The 17,249-nt window shown below is 36.4% G+C and overlaps 3 protein-coding genes and 1 long non-coding RNA gene across 5 annotated transcripts in view; 3 read left to right on the top strand and 1 right to left on the bottom strand.

Annotated features, from left to right (window-relative positions):
* LOC128681647 (uncharacterized) overlaps window positions 1-17,249 on the top strand; it is a 245,846-nt gene that overhangs the window by 27,531 nt on the left and 201,066 nt on the right. The gene's annotated exons all lie outside the window — the stretch shown is intronic.
* Window positions 1-17,249, top strand: part of atos (atossa) — a 39,290-nt gene that overhangs the window by 9,671 nt on the left and 12,370 nt on the right. Inside the window, exons 1-2 of one of the 2 annotated variants that reach the window (XM_053765669.1) lie at window positions 3,321-3,357; window positions 5,371-5,417. The exons of the other annotated variant lie outside the window; for it this stretch is intronic. Of the exons in view, the coding sequence (XP_053621644.1) occupies window positions 3,336-3,357; window positions 5,371-5,417 (69 nt within the window). The 5' untranslated portion in view covers window positions 3,321-3,335. Of the gene's footprint in view, window positions 1-3,320; window positions 3,358-5,370; window positions 5,418-17,249 lie in introns of those variants that run through there. 2 annotated transcript variants of the gene reach the window in all.
* LOC128681640 (uncharacterized) lies at window positions 7,474-9,672 on the top strand. Its single transcript, XM_053765686.2, has 3 exons — window positions 7,474-7,756; window positions 7,922-8,022; window positions 8,929-9,672. Exons 1-3 carry the CDS (start codon window positions 7,474-7,476, stop codon window positions 9,535-9,537), a joined length of 993 nt encoding a protein of 330 aa, XP_053621661.1. The 3' UTR covers window positions 9,538-9,672.
* On the bottom strand, window positions 8,016-10,105 carry LOC128681636 (uncharacterized). Its single transcript, XM_053765682.2, has 2 exons — window positions 9,668-10,105; window positions 8,016-8,845 (listed from the first exon to the last, which is right to left on the bottom strand). Exons 1-2 carry the CDS (start codon window positions 10,103-10,105, stop codon window positions 8,036-8,038), a joined length of 1,248 nt encoding a protein of 415 aa, XP_053621657.1. The 3' UTR covers window positions 8,016-8,035.

Below are 17,249 nucleotides of genomic sequence, written 5' to 3' on the forward strand. Positions count from 1 at the left end.
TATATCACCTTAACAAAGGAGCCCCAGGACTTCGACCTAGGACAAGCTGCATGCACCCCTCAAGTCTAGACGTCTGTACAGTAAACAGAACACACCGAACTCATTGCAAATTCAACCTTATTACCACGGCGTGAAGGTCCATGTGAGCGACTAGAGACGCAGTCTGTACTATTGTTTGAAAACATACCATCTCAGTTTACACTGAAACGTCGCGCCAAACGGTGCACTTTGCACATCTAAAATATTCGAATTTAAAATGTGAAAAACGAAACTTAAAAAAAATAAATAGATCTCCAGCCGGTATATTTGAGAAGATTCTAAATTTGAAATCAAACGGAATATTCAATTTGAAATAAATCGTGAAATACGGCCAGTATGTAACTATTCAAAATGTTATTCTGGTATTTGAATCTTGAAAAATCTTGATTTGTGTATTCGAAATTTGAAACGTTTCAGTGGTTCTCAAAATCGTAACTTACTTTTTCTTTTTGTAGAAACGGAAATAATATAAATGAGTAATCGACTAAAATTGTTTAGTTTTCTGTTTATATTTTTTATCATATGATGAGGCAAAATTTAATAATCTTGCAAAAGCTTGGGAGTTTTTGTATGACTCAAAACTTTTTTATACATCAAATGGATACTCATAACCGGTCAATGCCACTAGACGAGAATTTTAATTCTGAAATCAGACAAAAAACATTTTGACCGATTTAAAGCAAAGTCAACTTGGTCGTAAGCTGTTAAAAGTGGTATTAACTGGTTATGTGTTATTCAAATTATGAATAACAAATATCTAAACTGATCATACTTTAGAAAGTCTTAGCCGGTCAATCATCAAAAGAGTAATTACTTGTGTCCCGACTGATGGGATAAGATCCCAAGGAAAGTCGAAGATGCAATGGTCTGACGTTGGTCTTCGTTTAGGGACGGAACAGTTGGCGAAGAATAGAAATGCTTGTAAACAGAAAGGGGGGGCTTTTGCCCAGCAGTGGAACCTCAGTAAATATAAAAAAAGCTGTTCACTATTGTACGTGAGACCACGTTATTCGTTTCTACTAAAATCTTCTAAAGTAGTGTCGATCTCATCACATTGCACTTTTCTCGGTCGATTTTCAAGCAAAATCTTTTGTTTGTCAATTCACTTTCACTATTGTTACCCTCGTATTATGTTAGTTTAGTATTTTATATGACTTATTAGTCTACAAAAAATACCCCTTTGTATTTGATGGATAGAAAAATAGACTTTAGCACTGCATATTAGACGGTGAAAATATTTTTAAAGGCAAATATAATAATATTATGTATGAAATCTCAACAATTCCATAAAAAAAAATATTAACTTGAGATTTTTTTGTTAGAAATTGCGAATTTTTCACACATATCGAGTAGTTTGTCTAGACTGGGCGACCTGTGGAATAAGTACTGTGTTGGGAAACTTATAAACCAGCTGATTTTCAGTGCAGACTGGAACTCCGCGCCGAACGGTGCACTTTGCGTCTCAAATCATATTTTTAAAAATATGCGGCCAGTGACGATGACATTCTTAGTTTAAAATATAATTAGTGTCAAACGTTAATTGTAATGTGTTCTAAATTCAAATCGTTTCCAGTGGTTCTCAAAGTTGTAGATTTTAAATTTCGAATAGCTGACTTGTAATTTGGTGGCACAATTTTTGTGATAAACAAAAGCATTGATTTCATTTTTGCAGGTCTTAAAATGTCTTTAAATGTAATTTGGTTGTCAAATATGTCATTGCACTGTGCCAGTGTGCCCTTGTCTTCGTTCGGGGGTGAAGGTCGCAATATAGGGTTATTAACTTCGCTTTATTAGCGTGTTTTCATTTTGATCAAGTTCACTACAGTTTGTCCGACTTTGAGCTCCGTTCTTTGAACTCTACTTATGCGAGAATTAGTTTTATTCACATATATGCTAGGATCATATCACGTGACTATAGAAGTAAACTTATGCACAAGTATTTATCAATACGGTTAGTGACTTAATGACCACTGGATGATAAGAAACCGATTAAAAACTTAGTCATTCTTTGATTGCATTTATGTAATCGTATAAAACACACTTATATGTGAAAAATAATTCAGTAAATTTTACTTGAAATATGATGTTACTTAAGATGACTAAGAATAAGAGCTTACTAACACATCTAAATCAAAGACTAACACTGTTTAAGAAATCGCATAAGCGAGCCGAAACGAGCTAAAGATTATTAGAATTAAACATTAGAATGTTATTATATGTTATATATATTAGAATGTTATTATATGTTATACATGAAATTAAATTGTGCAAATGTAAATTGGCCATTGATTAATAGGTAAAATCTGCACGAAGAGCTGCTCGTCCGGTTCTAAACGGGGTTTGTTGGTCCAAAAGCGTGTTTTTCAACTTTCCCTTATTCAAAGCTGTTTTATAATTCATATGTGTGTATTTTTACGCGTCTGCCCAAAAAAGGAGTGTTTACAATTTCAGGGTTCAAACTCTCTTTAAGAGAAGTGAAATCCTATTTAAAATTGTATCAAGACAGCGTTTCACATGTTTTATTTTCATTTATAAGCATTTATAGTAGAAAAATATTGTTAGATTATGATGATTTATGGTAAAATAGATCGACCTTTATACAAACCAAACAAAATATGTAATAATAACATTCTTAAAATATACACAAAATTTTTGGATTGGATTTATCATATATGCTGATAAAAAGTACTGTGGGACTATTATGAGCCAAAAATTAACGCAACAATGTAAAGTAACTATATTGTTACTAACTTGTGTGTGTTTACAGTCATTAAGATAACCCCACTGCACTGGGTTTGTTTTTGTTTGGATTAAAACTTAAGGCCGACGCACAACGAGTTTTTTGTATGGAATTTTAACGCACGTCTACAGTCAACGGTACATCAATCTACCCAAATTCATTGCAAATTCGCCGCTATTACCGCGCCATAGAGGTTCATGCAGGGTAACTTGAAGTGCGGTTGACTGTACAAGCGCGTACGCACGCATGCGTGCAGATTTAATAAATTCCATATAAAAAAATTTAGGGCGTACGCGCTCTCACGCTTGTGTGCGCCTGAATTTATTTAATAGCAGATTCCATTTATTTTTGATTTCGCATTTTTATAAATTTGAGAACCACTGATTTGATTTAATTTCGTGAATATTTTTTTAGGAACAGTATAAAATAAAAATACATATTTCGTATATATAATATTGTGATAAATATCTGTGTCGAATAGATTTTACAATCACTGTGATATGGTTAGTTCGTGATAGTGATAACAATTGGCAATAGTTGTTTAACTGTGATAAGAATGTTTTGTTTATTTGGTGCCAGTAAGTATAATGTTCTACCTCGACACAATAATGATAATTCCTATAATTTGAAGACTAGTATGTTAATACATCGCAAAATCTTACGCAATCGAAATTAAATTCACTAGTTATTGACATTTATTTGTAACATCACTGATAATAGACGGCGCTGAAATGAGTTGTGCAAAAATTTAATTAATTACTGAATTTACACAGCTTAAAAGTGCTTTAACCTTTTCGTATCATCCAAATACCAAGATTCGCACAACATACAAATATAACAAATAAAAAAATTTTTGCTTTTTATCTGTTACTAGCGGCCCGTCCCGACTTTGCTCGGGTAATATATTATTATACCATAATATATTATTATACACCCAAAACCTCAAAACCTTCCTCAGGAATCACAATAACTGTTAAAAAATCCCGTATCAAAATCCATTGCGTAGTTTTAAAGATCTAAATAGACACATAGCGATTTTGTTTTATACTATGTAGTGTTTAAAAAAATCCGGCAATTTTCTTTCCTTTTTTTTTTTTTTTTGAGTTGAAACTTGATATTTCATACTCTTTCCAATTAATTAAACTGATATTCAAACTATGTATGGAAATCCTACCACCCCAGGGTGTTAGTCTAGACTGGGTCTAGACTGAGTTCAGACGACAAAGAGTACGTTCACCTGCGCGATTCAAACGTTGAGAACCATTGGCGATTCTATTGCCTTCTGATAGCGTTATTTGTTTTATTTTGTGCGATCTCCTAACGACTATGTTGCCTTAGTAGTTGGATCAGATTGAAATGTGTTCTGTCCGTTCGTGTTGCCTTGGTAGTTTCGTAACTGCGTTGGATGAAGATTAAAAATCGTCTATTTTTATTTTATGCCAGTTATGTTGCCTTAGTCTATGTTGCGCCTGGTACAGACATATTTATCGGTTTTTAGGAATCTATTGATAATTATTATCACAAAAGCTTCATAGAAATCCTTTTTGGATCACTTTCTAATTGTTTAGTCAAAATTTATAAATGAAAAAAATATTGGCTACTATCATGTATCATGTATGTCCAATCATTAATTATTAAAATAATTAATTATGTACTTCTTTGTTAAGAACTGAGGGCCCCGCTGGCGGTAAATTTTTTACATTAAATTTTTTCCTCTCCAGATTGAACTCTTAACAAAAAGTAACCAAATTTTAAGAGCATTATATGAGCATTAAATAAATAAATAGTTCTTAACAACGAAGGGCCCCGCTGGCGGTTTCTTAGTTTTTTTTCTATATAGGAGGGGCACTAAAATAAAAGATCATCCAAAACCAATATTTTTGTGGAGCCTCAATAGATGCCTGGCGGAACCCTAGCGCTCTGCGGAGCACATTTTGAGAACCGCTGCTATAGTCAAATTGATAGTATGTAGTAGGAGCGTCACTGAATTGGAGTCAAGGAGAAAAGGGCGCGGTAATTGTAACCGAACAACCATAGCATTGATACATTAAACTGTCATACAGCAATGGGAACGTGAATGATTATTGAAATAATGAATGAACGATGTTCATTCACTTAAAAAACAAGCCCGTCATTCGGGTGAAATTTAAATTTAAGAAAAAAAATCTTATAATTCTTTAACATTTAAATAGGTAGATATTGCTTTTTTTAATGTTGGCACTGGCAGGTCAGAAAAAACTAAAAAATCTTCACGTATTATTATTGCTAATGTATTATTTTTTGATACGAGATATTAATCAAATACGCAGATTTTTCAGAGAAATCCGAATTAATTTGTAATACTTCGATTACTATATTATCAAAGGTTACCCAATCAGTAAGTGCCCGCGTGGTGGGTCAACGCCCATACTCCAGTACTCCATAGGCCAGTGTCCCAGCAGTGGGGGGAAATTTAAAGTCATTTTAACATTTGATGTTGACGATGATTGATACAAAGTTCGACCGCGACCTCGCTCTCCTACCTACTATACTACTACCTACGTATATTTCTGTAATACCATGAGGCTAATGTATTCTTTATCCCTTTACAGGTGAGTGTTCAAGTCTCATCGATGGCTGTGATAATGAACAGAAGGATGTAAGTTTTTAATAATGTACCCTTACTACCATTATTCGAGGCGTGTGGTTCCGAGTTTAAACTAGGACCTCCCCGTGTCCTCCAATTTGGACTGGTCCTATTGTCCTAGTCCTATGGATATCGTACGACGCGACTAGGAACACATAGCTTTGGTATTTTCGTTGACGTCAGAAGACCACTCCATATCCTCCGATATGGAGTGGTTCTATTCTCCTAGTCCTATGGATATGATACGATGCTACTAGGGACACAGCTGTGGCAGCTTGGTTGATTGACGTTAGAGGAACGTTCCATATCCACCGATATGGATTGGTGTCATGCTCTTTACATCGGACGATGCGACTAGGGAAACATATCCTTGGCTTGGTTTACAAGTTGCTGGCTTCACGACCTCAAAGCTCCGAATTTACCAAGCTACGTAGAGTTGTACAACTAAATAGCTATAAAATTACCTAACAAGATATAAGGGTCATACAATAAATACATATTATTTTTGACCTTTCCGAACTGGGACGCAAGTGAAAGTGCGAGGGTCGGTTCTACTTTTAGCAGATATATAATGTCACGGATAAGCTGTGTATGTTGCCGGGTCTGGTTCCCGCCCTGTGATAGGATCACTCCATCCTAGTGGATGTTGTAAAAGGTGACTAAGGAAAAAAGACCCACTTATTAATTAAGCCACTTATGAATTACTCAAGCAAATGTTTTTGCAAATAAATAAATCTTTGTCTTTGAATACATAGTATTCACATATCTGTTGGCGGCGGTCATAAAACTATAGTCGAATGTTCAAAAATTTTAAGGTTTAATTTATAGATTGGTTGGTCTTTGTCTTTGAGGCTTCAACTCAGTCTGAGTTATAGCCGAAAAAGTAACCACGATAAATAGGGTCAATAATAAAAATAAAATCTCTCGCAAAAATATGATCAGTTTTCTTACCGTACTTTTCTGGTTACATTTTCGTACATGGATCCTTATGCGGTGGTAATAGTGACGTATTTACCATTTGAAACAACATGTTTATTTGTGGTTTACTGTACTTTTTCTTATCAGCACTTAAACACAATCTTATCTTTATTAATAGCGGTCGAAAACCACTGATTAGGGAAATTCACACGGAATGAAAGCATTTCGTAATAGTTGCTTTTTAACGTTTTAGTCTGTAACGGGGTAGACAGAACTTTAACAAATATACTGAGAGTTTCATAGAAAGGCGAATTTTTCTCTAGAGAATAAAAAAAGGTCCCTTGTTCGGTTTTTACAATTTGTGGAAGTGGATATTCTTTGCCAGATCGAAGTACTAGGATCTCATGACTACAATAGAGATCGCGTTATTGTAATCTGTGTAAAAATATTCGGACACTGCCAAGTTCATGCACTCGGCTAAACCTGTTTTTTTTTTGTTGGAGCTATTATATTCAGCCAGGTAGTCTCCTTAGTAACCAGATTTGCTGTTTGAAACTTAGACGAATACTATGGAGATGACGTCATAGTTTGAATTACCTGTTCCGTTTGGGTACTGACAACCAAGTATGTGTTATGCCAAACTTTTTTGCATCTTTTCTTAAAGTAAGGCTTATTTTTTTTCTTTTACAACCAGCCAGTTGGTTTCCATAGAATTATTTGCTTAGCTGATAAAGAACCCTGTATATACAAACATGAATGATTGTAGTCGACCTTGCTGACTAGCACGTGTTGCGATCGGGCCAAGTGTGAGCGCTATGTATGTCGGGCACGTGCTATATGCTGTAAATTATAAAGCATACGTTGAGAACTGACCAGCTTCCATTAGCCTATGGACTCCTGGTAAATAGTTGCAGCTAAAGTACGTCTCACGTCACTGGCACTTCGAGGTTTGTCACGTCACTAGCCGGGTCCACACCGGACGATCCATCGCGCTCCGATCGCGCGCGGCAGCAGCGCGATCCAAAGATGCAGGCGGTGTAGACGTGCCGCGCGCGATCCATGCGCACGTATTGGAGCGCGCGCTCCCTACCTCGCGCGATCCGTGTGCGGTCGGTTTTTGTGCCAGCATCAAAGGTGCCTCAGTTGCGTGATGCGCGCGGTGTGGACGGTTGTGTTGGTTCGCGCGATCCACCTCGCCATGGACATCTCAGAAAGTCGCCGTTTGATATCGCTTTATAAAGAATTTAAATGTTTATGGGATCCCAAAGATTCTAATTACACCAATAGAGGTGTTAGAGATGATGCTTGGCGTCAGATTTCTCGTGAAATGGGGAATAAGTCGATCGAGAACCTAAAGAAAAAAATGCGATCTCTGGCGGGAGGCTACAGAAGGGAGAAATACAGAGAGAAGCAAAGCCGTATAACTGGATCCGGTAAGAAAACAAAGCTACTTTTTATCTGTAGGTATTAAAATTATATATTTTAGTATAAGTAATTACATCATAATATTTACTGTGGATTTCACGTGATTTCACTTTTTACATTTAAGCTGTTAGAAATACACGTGGTTATTTTAATGAGTAACTTGTTTATTTCAGGTGCTCAAGATACATATAAATCAAAGTGGTTTGCGTATGATGACTTCGACTTTATGGCGGATAAAAATGAACCCGGAACCACACGCGATACATTGGAACATGTAAGCTATTAGTTTACTGATATTCATTTTGCCAAACTATTGTATGGTTTGTAACAAAGTGTCTTGCTAAGTGGGACCGTAATGTAGTGGCATTTTCTGTTGCTCTTCTTGGTACGACGGCCATCCGTTGTAGCGATTGTGATGGCGGTTCATTTCGCCAGCTTCCAGGTATTACATCTCCATTCTCCTGTACTGTATCAAACGTTCCTGGCGATATAAAGTTAGGATTACTGCGTAAGTAGTTATATAGATGAACCGTTGCCAGCACGACTTTAGTCGCAGTTTCTGGTTCCAAAAGCATAGGTTTACGCAGGACTCTGTAGACAGAACTAAGTACTCCAAACGCGTTTTCAACTACTCTACGTGCTCTTGACAGTCGGTAGTTGAAAATTCTTTCACAAGAACCCCTTTCCCGTGTACCATCGTATGGTTTCATAGTATAATCATTAAGCTGAAAAGCTTTATCACCTAGTATATAATAGGGTACCTCAATTTTATAGGGAACTTGCAATATCTCCGGTGGAGGAATATTTAGCTCTTTTTTTTCAAGTTTTTTATATAAATTTGTGCTTTTGAACACGCCTCCATCTGATATTCTGCCTTTAGTCCCAACATTCACATACAAGAACCTATAATTTGCATCTACTAATGCAAAAAGAACAATACTAGGAAATAATTTGTAATTATCAAAGTCGTTGCCACTATTGAAAGGCGATTGTATAGCGACGTGTTTGCCGTCCATCGCTCCTATCACGTGTGGGAAATTCCACTTATTCTCGAATTGCTGAGAAACTGTACGCCATTCTTCTTCAGTTGACGGCACCTGAAAATAAAGGAGATCTTAATTATAATATAAAGCTGAAAATAAGAATATGCAGTAAATAGTAATAATAATTGTTGTTACAGGTAGAATCTGATACGACTGAAGGGGTTAATACTACAGTGAGCGAAAACGAGAACAGTAACATTAGTAGTGACATACAACCGGAGAGAGCCAACCACCACACAGAGCAGAGTAGAGAGCACAATGATCAGAATGCACAAACCAGTGTCCAAACAACAAACAAAAGAACAAAAAAAAGAAAGAAAACTACTTCTAATAATGCAGATGACATATCAGATGAAACTCTTTCAGAGGCTTTCCAACTTCTGCAACAATGTGCTCAGCCACCACAACCGGAAACTGATTCTTACATTGCTTTCGGGCAGTATATATCTACTGAATTGCGGAAATATGATGCAGTAACATTAGCTAATGTCAAAAATGCTATATGCCAAGTTATTTTTCAAGCTGACACAGGAAGATATGGGGATAGCAATTATGGATATTACACTAATTCATATCCTGGCACACCAATAGCATCCACTTCATCACAGTCCCAGTCTCTACAACCTCAAAATTATCCAGCTCCAATTCCACAGACATCACCGTCTGCTCATCTAGCCTCCAATTCATCGCAGTCCCAGTTTGAGAAACCTCAGGATTATTCACTTCCACAGTCATCACCGAATTAAATAAGTACCTACCTATATACCTATATCATGTTTTCAAAAAATAATTAATAATTGTAAACATGTTACTTCTTTAAATTATGATTGTAATACAATACTTTTTTATTGAGTAATAAAGTATGGTTTTACTTACCTTTACATAATCATTTAACAGGTCAATGATGGCTTCACAAACTTCAGGAATAATTTTCGATATAGACTGTTTGGAAATGCGGAACAGATACTGCAAACTGACATACGAATCTCCAGTTGCTAAAAATCTCAATGTTAGTAATAATCTTTCCTTCACAGTAATGGCATCTCTATAATTTGTATCATTCTTTCTTAGCTTGTTATTCAATAATGAACACAATATCTCAAATTGATTAGCATTCATTCTTGCAAAATTGTGTTCAACTTTATCTGACACTAACTCTGCGTACAGCTGATTCCCAGATTCCAAGCGATTTTTGTAAATTTGTTTCACCCAAAACCGTCGTTTTCTTTTTTGTGATTTTTTGCGCAAGCATTTAAGCAAAATAAAAGTTACTGCTGCAACGGCAAGACGCCGCCGTTGTACGTGTGACTCCATATCGTACAAGAGTTAGACTGGCTGAATCACGGATCGCCTTAGGATCGCTTGGAGCGCATATTTGGGATCGCAAGTTTCCAAAAGTGGATCGGCCTAACACGATCCACGATCCACGATCCACGCTCCGCGATCCTGGATCGCGGATCGCGGGATCGATGGATCTTTTTTGGTGTAGACCCGGCTACTGGCACTTCGAGGTTTGGCCGTAACAAATATTTATATAATTTTATATACACATACATGTACTATGTAACTCACTTGATTAATATCAATCTGACATTGCGATTGAACAGAATGTAGTGTTGTCGTTCAGAACAAAAGCTTTGTACAACGTTAATTTTAACTGCGTAGTTACATACAAGTTTTTATTGAGTCATCGCCGGAGATGGATAACCGACTTTTTCAAAACGCCCAGTTAAAACCTAGCATTAAATAAGGTCTGAAACACGGACCCTTGGAAAAATGCCAGTTTTTGCCCATTGAAGTCATCGCCGAGTTACTAGGTTCTCGTAACTGTATAAGGTGACGTCATTTGGGATTTTATAAGCGTTTATTAGTTTCATTCGATCGTTGATAGAATGTAATTTCAAAGACACGACAATTTTTCTTTTTATTCAAAATCAAAATCAAAATCAAATCATTTATTCAGAAATTAGGCCTTCACAGGCACTTTTTCACGTCATAATCTAAATTAAATGATGTTTACCAAAGCTACAAACTACTAGCATTTCGGAACGACCACTGCTGAGAAGAAATGCCGAAAGAAACTCATTCAAACAGTGTTGGTCCCTATTATGCCAGAAAGGCTTACCATTTTTTATATATAAATTCTATATAATATCTAATATTCTTCTGTTCTTTTACCACATCGTGGTTTGTCTGCATGTGTTTTGTTTTCACAGCTGTATATTTCCTGTTATACCTTTATACACACATAGTCTGTCTTGCCCAAACTGTCCCTCCTGCTCTATAGGGGACCTGAGTGAGGCCAGTGACATGGCAATTACTATGGCTACGCACTGGTATAAATTAACATAATTTATCTCTATTTCAACTCGAAAAGAAGAAGTGATCGAAACTAGTGTAACAAAATTGTGTGACAGAATTGGCACTTGAAATTAGTCGAACGCTTGCACGTTGGTAGGCAGGTATGTAATGTTTCAGGTGTGGCAGATATTTATATTATTTATTTAAATCGGTTTCAAGATAGTTGATGAGTTCAAAACTAAAATGATTTTATAGATACGGTGACCAATATGGAATAAAATAAGTACTTTAATAAACAACATCACGGTACCAGGATCTCATATTGTTAAAGGAGATTCTCAAACAGCGCGCTCTAAATCAGGCGTTAGCTACATTTTTTTATACAGCCAAGTTTCTTTTTACGGTATACTATTTATACGGCCAGTATTTTGGTAACGGCCAGCTATGCAGCGCTCATGATTAGAGCAACGTGATATGCGTGATTGATGCCAAGGTTTCGCGTCAAAACTCGTCTAGACCAAACGACGCCCGCTCACCCACTGAATAAAATCGATAATTGAATTTCGTATATAATTTTAAAAGCGCTTTCAGTTGCCAACTGCACTTATCAATGCAGCGCTTAATACGCTATATTCCGCTTGACAACAGCGAAAAGTGTGTCAGAAGGGCTCGGGAGGGAGGGAGGTCGCGTGACGTCACGGTGCATTCGAATCCATTCGAAATTCAAAACTGCGACGACCTTTTGCTTGTAATAATATGGTCTAAAATCGCTAACTCATTATTGGTTACCTTGTTTAGGTTACTAGAAGGTCATATGTGTAATAAATTGAGCTATAATATGAGCTTTGATATCACGTAATAAGGTTTAGATTAATTAGTGTATGATTGCGTTATTATTGGCAAAGATTCGGTTATACAAAAGCCTTTAGATGTAAGATTGTTTTCCACTAAATGGACCGATCCTGTCCGGTAATTTTAGAGTTTACTAATGGCCGCTCGGATGAAAGTAACAAATTATACATTTAAACCTGAGACCTTTTGGTGAAAACCGCATGAAAATCCGTGCCGTCGTTTTTGAGTTTATCGCGAACAGACAGACAGAAACGGCAGAGGACTTTGTTTTATAATATGTTTTGATATATCCGCAGAAATCTACGAACTAAACGAATTTTCTTCGATGTAAAAAAACTATTAATACGAACGAACAATATAATTATAACAATTTTTTTTTCCTTTCATCACCTCTTAATCACAATCATAATATGTTTCAGTATACCTTTTGACCATGTACTTTATTGTGTGCTTACATTGTTATATTACTGATAAAAAATTATACATAAATTTATATTTAAAAAATGGTAAGCCCTCCTGGCATAATAGGGACCAACACTGTTTGAATGAGTTTCTTTCGGCATTTCTTCTCAGCAGTGGTCGTTCCGAAATGCCAGTAGGTAGTTTGTAGCTTTGGTAAATATCATTTAATTTGGAACATGACGTGAAAAATTGCCTGTGAAGGCCTAATTTCTGAATAAATGATTTGATTTTGATAATCATTACCTATCGTCTGTTTTATTCTAGAAACATTGTATTTTTTCATTGCATTATAATAATTATCTCATCATGAGGTAATATTATACAAATACGTAATATATAGGTATCCGTAGAAGTGTGTAAACAAACACACAAACGTGAATGATCATGTGTTTGATTTTCAATTTAAAAACATTTAAGCCAAAATATCTCTTATATTCAAGACTTCCAGAGTTCAAAATCATTTGGCGGTGTACGTAATATGTTTTACATAATTATTATGCGCAGTGTTTAAATGTCACTGTTTTTTTTTTAAACTAGTTTTTTTTTATTATAGCTTTTGACCGCGTTTTTTTTCGTGTGTCACCTTCTAATTTATCATTTTCTATATCTCGGGTTCTAAGCAACGTATCGCGATGAAACCTATACCAGATTCAAAGTTAGACCGTCCGCTATACAACTGTGAAAACTGTATCAAATTCCATCCGGTAGTTTTTGCGTGATGCTCGAACAAACATACAGACAGACAAAGTTTGGGGAACTGTTCGAAGACAGAGCGGAGACGTCATAAAACCACTAACGCCATCTATATATCATCATATATCTATTCATATATTCATGAATTACATCGAAACTGATTATTTTATAATAATATTTTTTTTTGTGATTACGAAAATAAATATGATTGGGCCCAAAAGACTCTCTTGAGGCAAACCACGATACATATTCTTGTGTTGTTATAAAATTGTGTGGAATAGTAGCATCATCCAATAGTTTCGAAATAGATAAGTCATTATATTATTAGATTGTGTCCGATTTTTATTTAAAAACACAAATTAGCAGAAGATAACATTGCCTAACGAACATTTAGAACAATTAGCCCAAATTTCGAACAAGCTTCCGCGTTCTAAATTTGAAATTGCGCGCAATGTTGACAAACATTCTTGTATGCTACTCGCTCTCGAAGATATTTGTATATGTCTGTCTCGCTCGATCTATAACACCCAATGTGGCGGAGGTAGTTTAGCAAGTCAATAGAAATACGTTCTTATTTAACATTTTTAGTTTAAAATTCAGTAATTTTTATAGAATTTAACAAGAAATAAGAATTTAGCAATAAGTATTTTTTTCTCTCGTATAAGTGTACCAGTTGCATTCACGGTTCGGATGCCACGAAGACCGGGCTTCGCTCACAAAATTATACCTTTCTATTTTAATGATTGGTCAATCGATCGATTTAACTTGGCTTCAAGTCTCTTTCTTGGCAATGCTCTCATTGCCGGCTTTATCAGCTGTGTAGACCTCTTAGTCATTAGTCTTCTAGTACAATCCTCTGGAGGACAGAGTGGTGGACCACGAAATCAAATAAATAAATATATACGGACAAATCACACATAATGAGCTAGCCCCAAAGTAAGTTCGAGACTGGTGTTACGGGATACTAACTCAACAAATACATATATAGATAAACATCCAAGACCCGGGCCAATCAGAAAAAGATAATTTTCCATCATGACCCGACCGGGGATCGAACCCGGGACCTCGCGGTTCAGAGGCGAGCACTTTACCACTGCGCCACCGAGGTCGTCAAAAATTCGTGAAAAAATAATTCAGGTGATTCATAATTTTTGCTCTAGTTATGTAATTGATGTTTGTCTGGAACAGCTGATTGATTTCGTGAAAGATTCGGTGTTGCTCCTAAACGAAAAGTTGTTACGTATGGACTGAGCATGTAGACAAAAATTCCCAGTGACTAATTAATCAGGGGGCTTACCATCATCCCTTAACGCGATCCACTTTACGACCTAAACTGAACTGCATCGCAAATTCGTACCATCGACTTAATTTTTAATATGAATGCGATTAATTTTAGGTGCTTAAATTGAGCTGAGTTGCATTGGAATCGTTCTGTAAAAGTTGATGGTAGGCCTGTTGTTATATTCTATTAGATACATTTCCAGAAAGTGTACCAAAAATTGTTTTGTTTTGTATAATGTCAATAATCGAACCGAACAGCTGACACGAGCAGACGGCCTTGTGATTACAGCTGATAAAGCTTTCGCGATATGATACTACGTTGGTGAGACTTTGGACTTTATTGCATTGCGACAGCACTAATGCACAGGGGGCTTACTATCACCTCTTAACGCGATCCACTTTACGTCTTAAACTGAACTGCATCGCAAATTCGTACCATCGACTTAATTTTTTGTATGAATGCGATTCATTCGTAGGTTCTTAAATTGAACTTGTAACGCCACGCATTATGACCTCTATGGTCATATCGCAGCGTGCGCGCCGCGGCACGATTTTTATTTATTTCAGTCTAAATTCAAAATTTTAAATTGTTGTTCCACTTGATATTTTGAAATCACATTTTGACTCATTCATTACCATAACGATATCGGCACGTACCACACGTACGGTGTAATAATAATAAATATATATATATATATATATAATAAAATATCTTCAATTATTTATAGACCCTTGAAGGGTCTGTATTTTACTTATCAATTATACTATTATACAACTGTCTGCCTTTGCCTGTTTCTACTCCAACCTACCCTGAGATTACCCTACCACTTAACAAACTGAGTTGCATTGGAATCGTTCTGTAAAAGTTGATGGTAGGCCTACAGGTTTCGAAAGGGCATACATACATATTATAAAACAATGTCCACTGCCGCGTCTGTCTGTTCGCGACAAACTCATAAACTACTGCACGGATTTTCATGCGGTTTTCACCGATAGATAGTGTGGTTCCTGAGGAAGGATCAAGTGTATGATCGACCGAGCGAGCGAAGCGAGCGAGGTCTACAATTCGACTTGTATGTATGTTTGTAACGCGATAACTTTCGAACCGTTGGTCCGATTTTGATGAAATTTAAAAAGTATGTAGGATATGCCAATATAATTCTTAAGTTCCTTGGGCCCCAAAATCGGTTCAGTCGTTTTCGATATATTCACAATTTTGTAAAAATTTATTGTGTTCTCTCGAGGTCTAAGTTCGCGGCGAGCCGGTACGGGCCGCTAGTATGTAATAAAGTGTAATTTCTCTGGATGGGATGCGCCATTGAGCTTCTCAAAGCTACTTGAATTAAATCTGGAACCAGTGTTTAGCACACGAGATAAGAAGGCACACTGTGCGGTCTCGAAGCATATAAAACCGGTCGCTATGACTTAACTTCGGGTCAATGTCGAACCCACTCCGGCGTAAAGGGATCACGGTTAACTAGCATTGTACGTTTAAACGTGTGTTGTTACTTAGTTGTACCAGTTACAATAGGTAATCACCATTAGCAAAATTAAATTAAGGATTTAAGAATCTGTTTATCTATATATGTATTTGTTATAAAATATAGTATCGTTGAGTTAGTATCCCATAACGCAAGTCTAGAACTTACTTTGGGGCTAGCTCAATCTGTGTGATTTATCCTTATATATTTATTTATTTAAGAATCGTCCGTCTCGGAAATTGCTTGTATTTCATCTGTTAGAACCTATAAACGTAGTAGTTTTTGAGTTTATCGCGTTCACACAGACAGACGTGGTTGTGGCGTGTGGTTCCGCCCCCAGAATAGGATCACTCCATTTACTCCCGTTGGTGTCGTACGAGGCGAGTTAGGGGACAGGCTACAGGTAGGCAACAATAGCATTCCCAAGGAGGGTTGACGTCAGGCAGACGGCCGGTTGTAAAATCGCAGTCGAATCATCAAAATTTTAAGGTTTTTTTTTTACGATTATTACCGGAAAGTGTTCATACAGACATACTGACGTGGCAGAAACTGGCCGGAAACACATTCGAAAAAGATATATATTCACGTTCATTTGTTTGGCAACAAATCGTTGAACGATATCAATATGTTAATTGGCACGGTTCCAAACCGATGCACGCAAATATTATTTTTGTTTGTACCCGTGCCCGTGTCAATAGGAAGTCGTTTTGCGTGTCACAGTTAGGAGAATTCGTGCGGAATTTGTTGACACACATTACTACCAAAATATTTAAATGTGGAACGTTTTTGAATTTTAATAGAACTTAGACAGAAAGCTATAGACCCCGCCATATTTTCCATTTACTCATACAAGAAAGGGATGTGCGTGTTCTTTCTCCTTCTCTCTCCATCTTATACTCCCTAGTATAAGATGGAGGGAGAGAGAGGGGGGGGGGGGGGCATTTTTGAGCTAGAGATTTTATTTACCCTTCCTATAAAACCTCTAGCTCAAAAATGCCTATTCACTTTCGCCTTGAAAATCCCAATAGTATTCGTAATATTGGGGTGACAGCATTACAAACCGATGCGGATTGCAGCATGAAAGAAGAGGTGAATTATTTACATATTATTTAAATTTTAATTTTTTTTATAAATTTCAATTTTTAGTTTTCCAACAATAATAGTTGCTAACATGTTTTTTTATAAATTGACATTCTTTTGTCAATACAGCACAGACCGTGATACTTAATTTGTACTATTTTTGTCAATTTAAGACCCACGCGTTACCAATTGCGTGGTCGAAGGTCACTGAAAGGTCTCTAAGGGCCATTTACTATGTTGCCAGCGTGTACAAATTAACGCTCATTGCTTTAAAGATTACGTCATCGATGACCATTTTTTTGTATGAT

Source organism: Plodia interpunctella, chromosome 27 (genome assembly GCF_027563975.2).
Source record: "Plodia interpunctella isolate USDA-ARS_2022_Savannah chromosome 27, ilPloInte3.2, whole genome shotgun sequence".
NCBI lineage: Eukaryota > Metazoa > Arthropoda > Insecta > Lepidoptera > Pyralidae > Plodia > Plodia interpunctella.

Excerpts from the sequence above, each read along its gene's own strand:
- LOC128681636 (XM_053765682.2), bottom strand. The coding sequence starts at position 10,105 with ATGGAGTCACACGTACAACGGCGGCGTCTTGCCGTTGCAGCAGTAACT. Across the intron at positions 8,846-9,667 it reads TGTTAAATGATTATGTAAAG|GTGCCGTCAACTGAAGAAGA; the intron begins GTAAGTAAAACC and ends CTTTATTTTCAG.
- LOC128681640 (XM_053765686.2), top strand. The coding sequence starts at position 7,474 with ATGCGCGCGGTGTGGACGGTTGTGTTGGTTCGCGCGATCCACCTCGCC. Across the intron at positions 7,757-7,921 it reads AAGCCGTATAACTGGATCCG|GTGCTCAAGATACATATAAA; the intron begins GTAAGAAAACAA and ends TGTTTATTTCAG. Across the intron at positions 8,023-8,928 it reads CACGCGATACATTGGAACAT|GTAGAATCTGATACGACTGA; the intron begins GTAAGCTATTAG and ends TTGTTGTTACAG.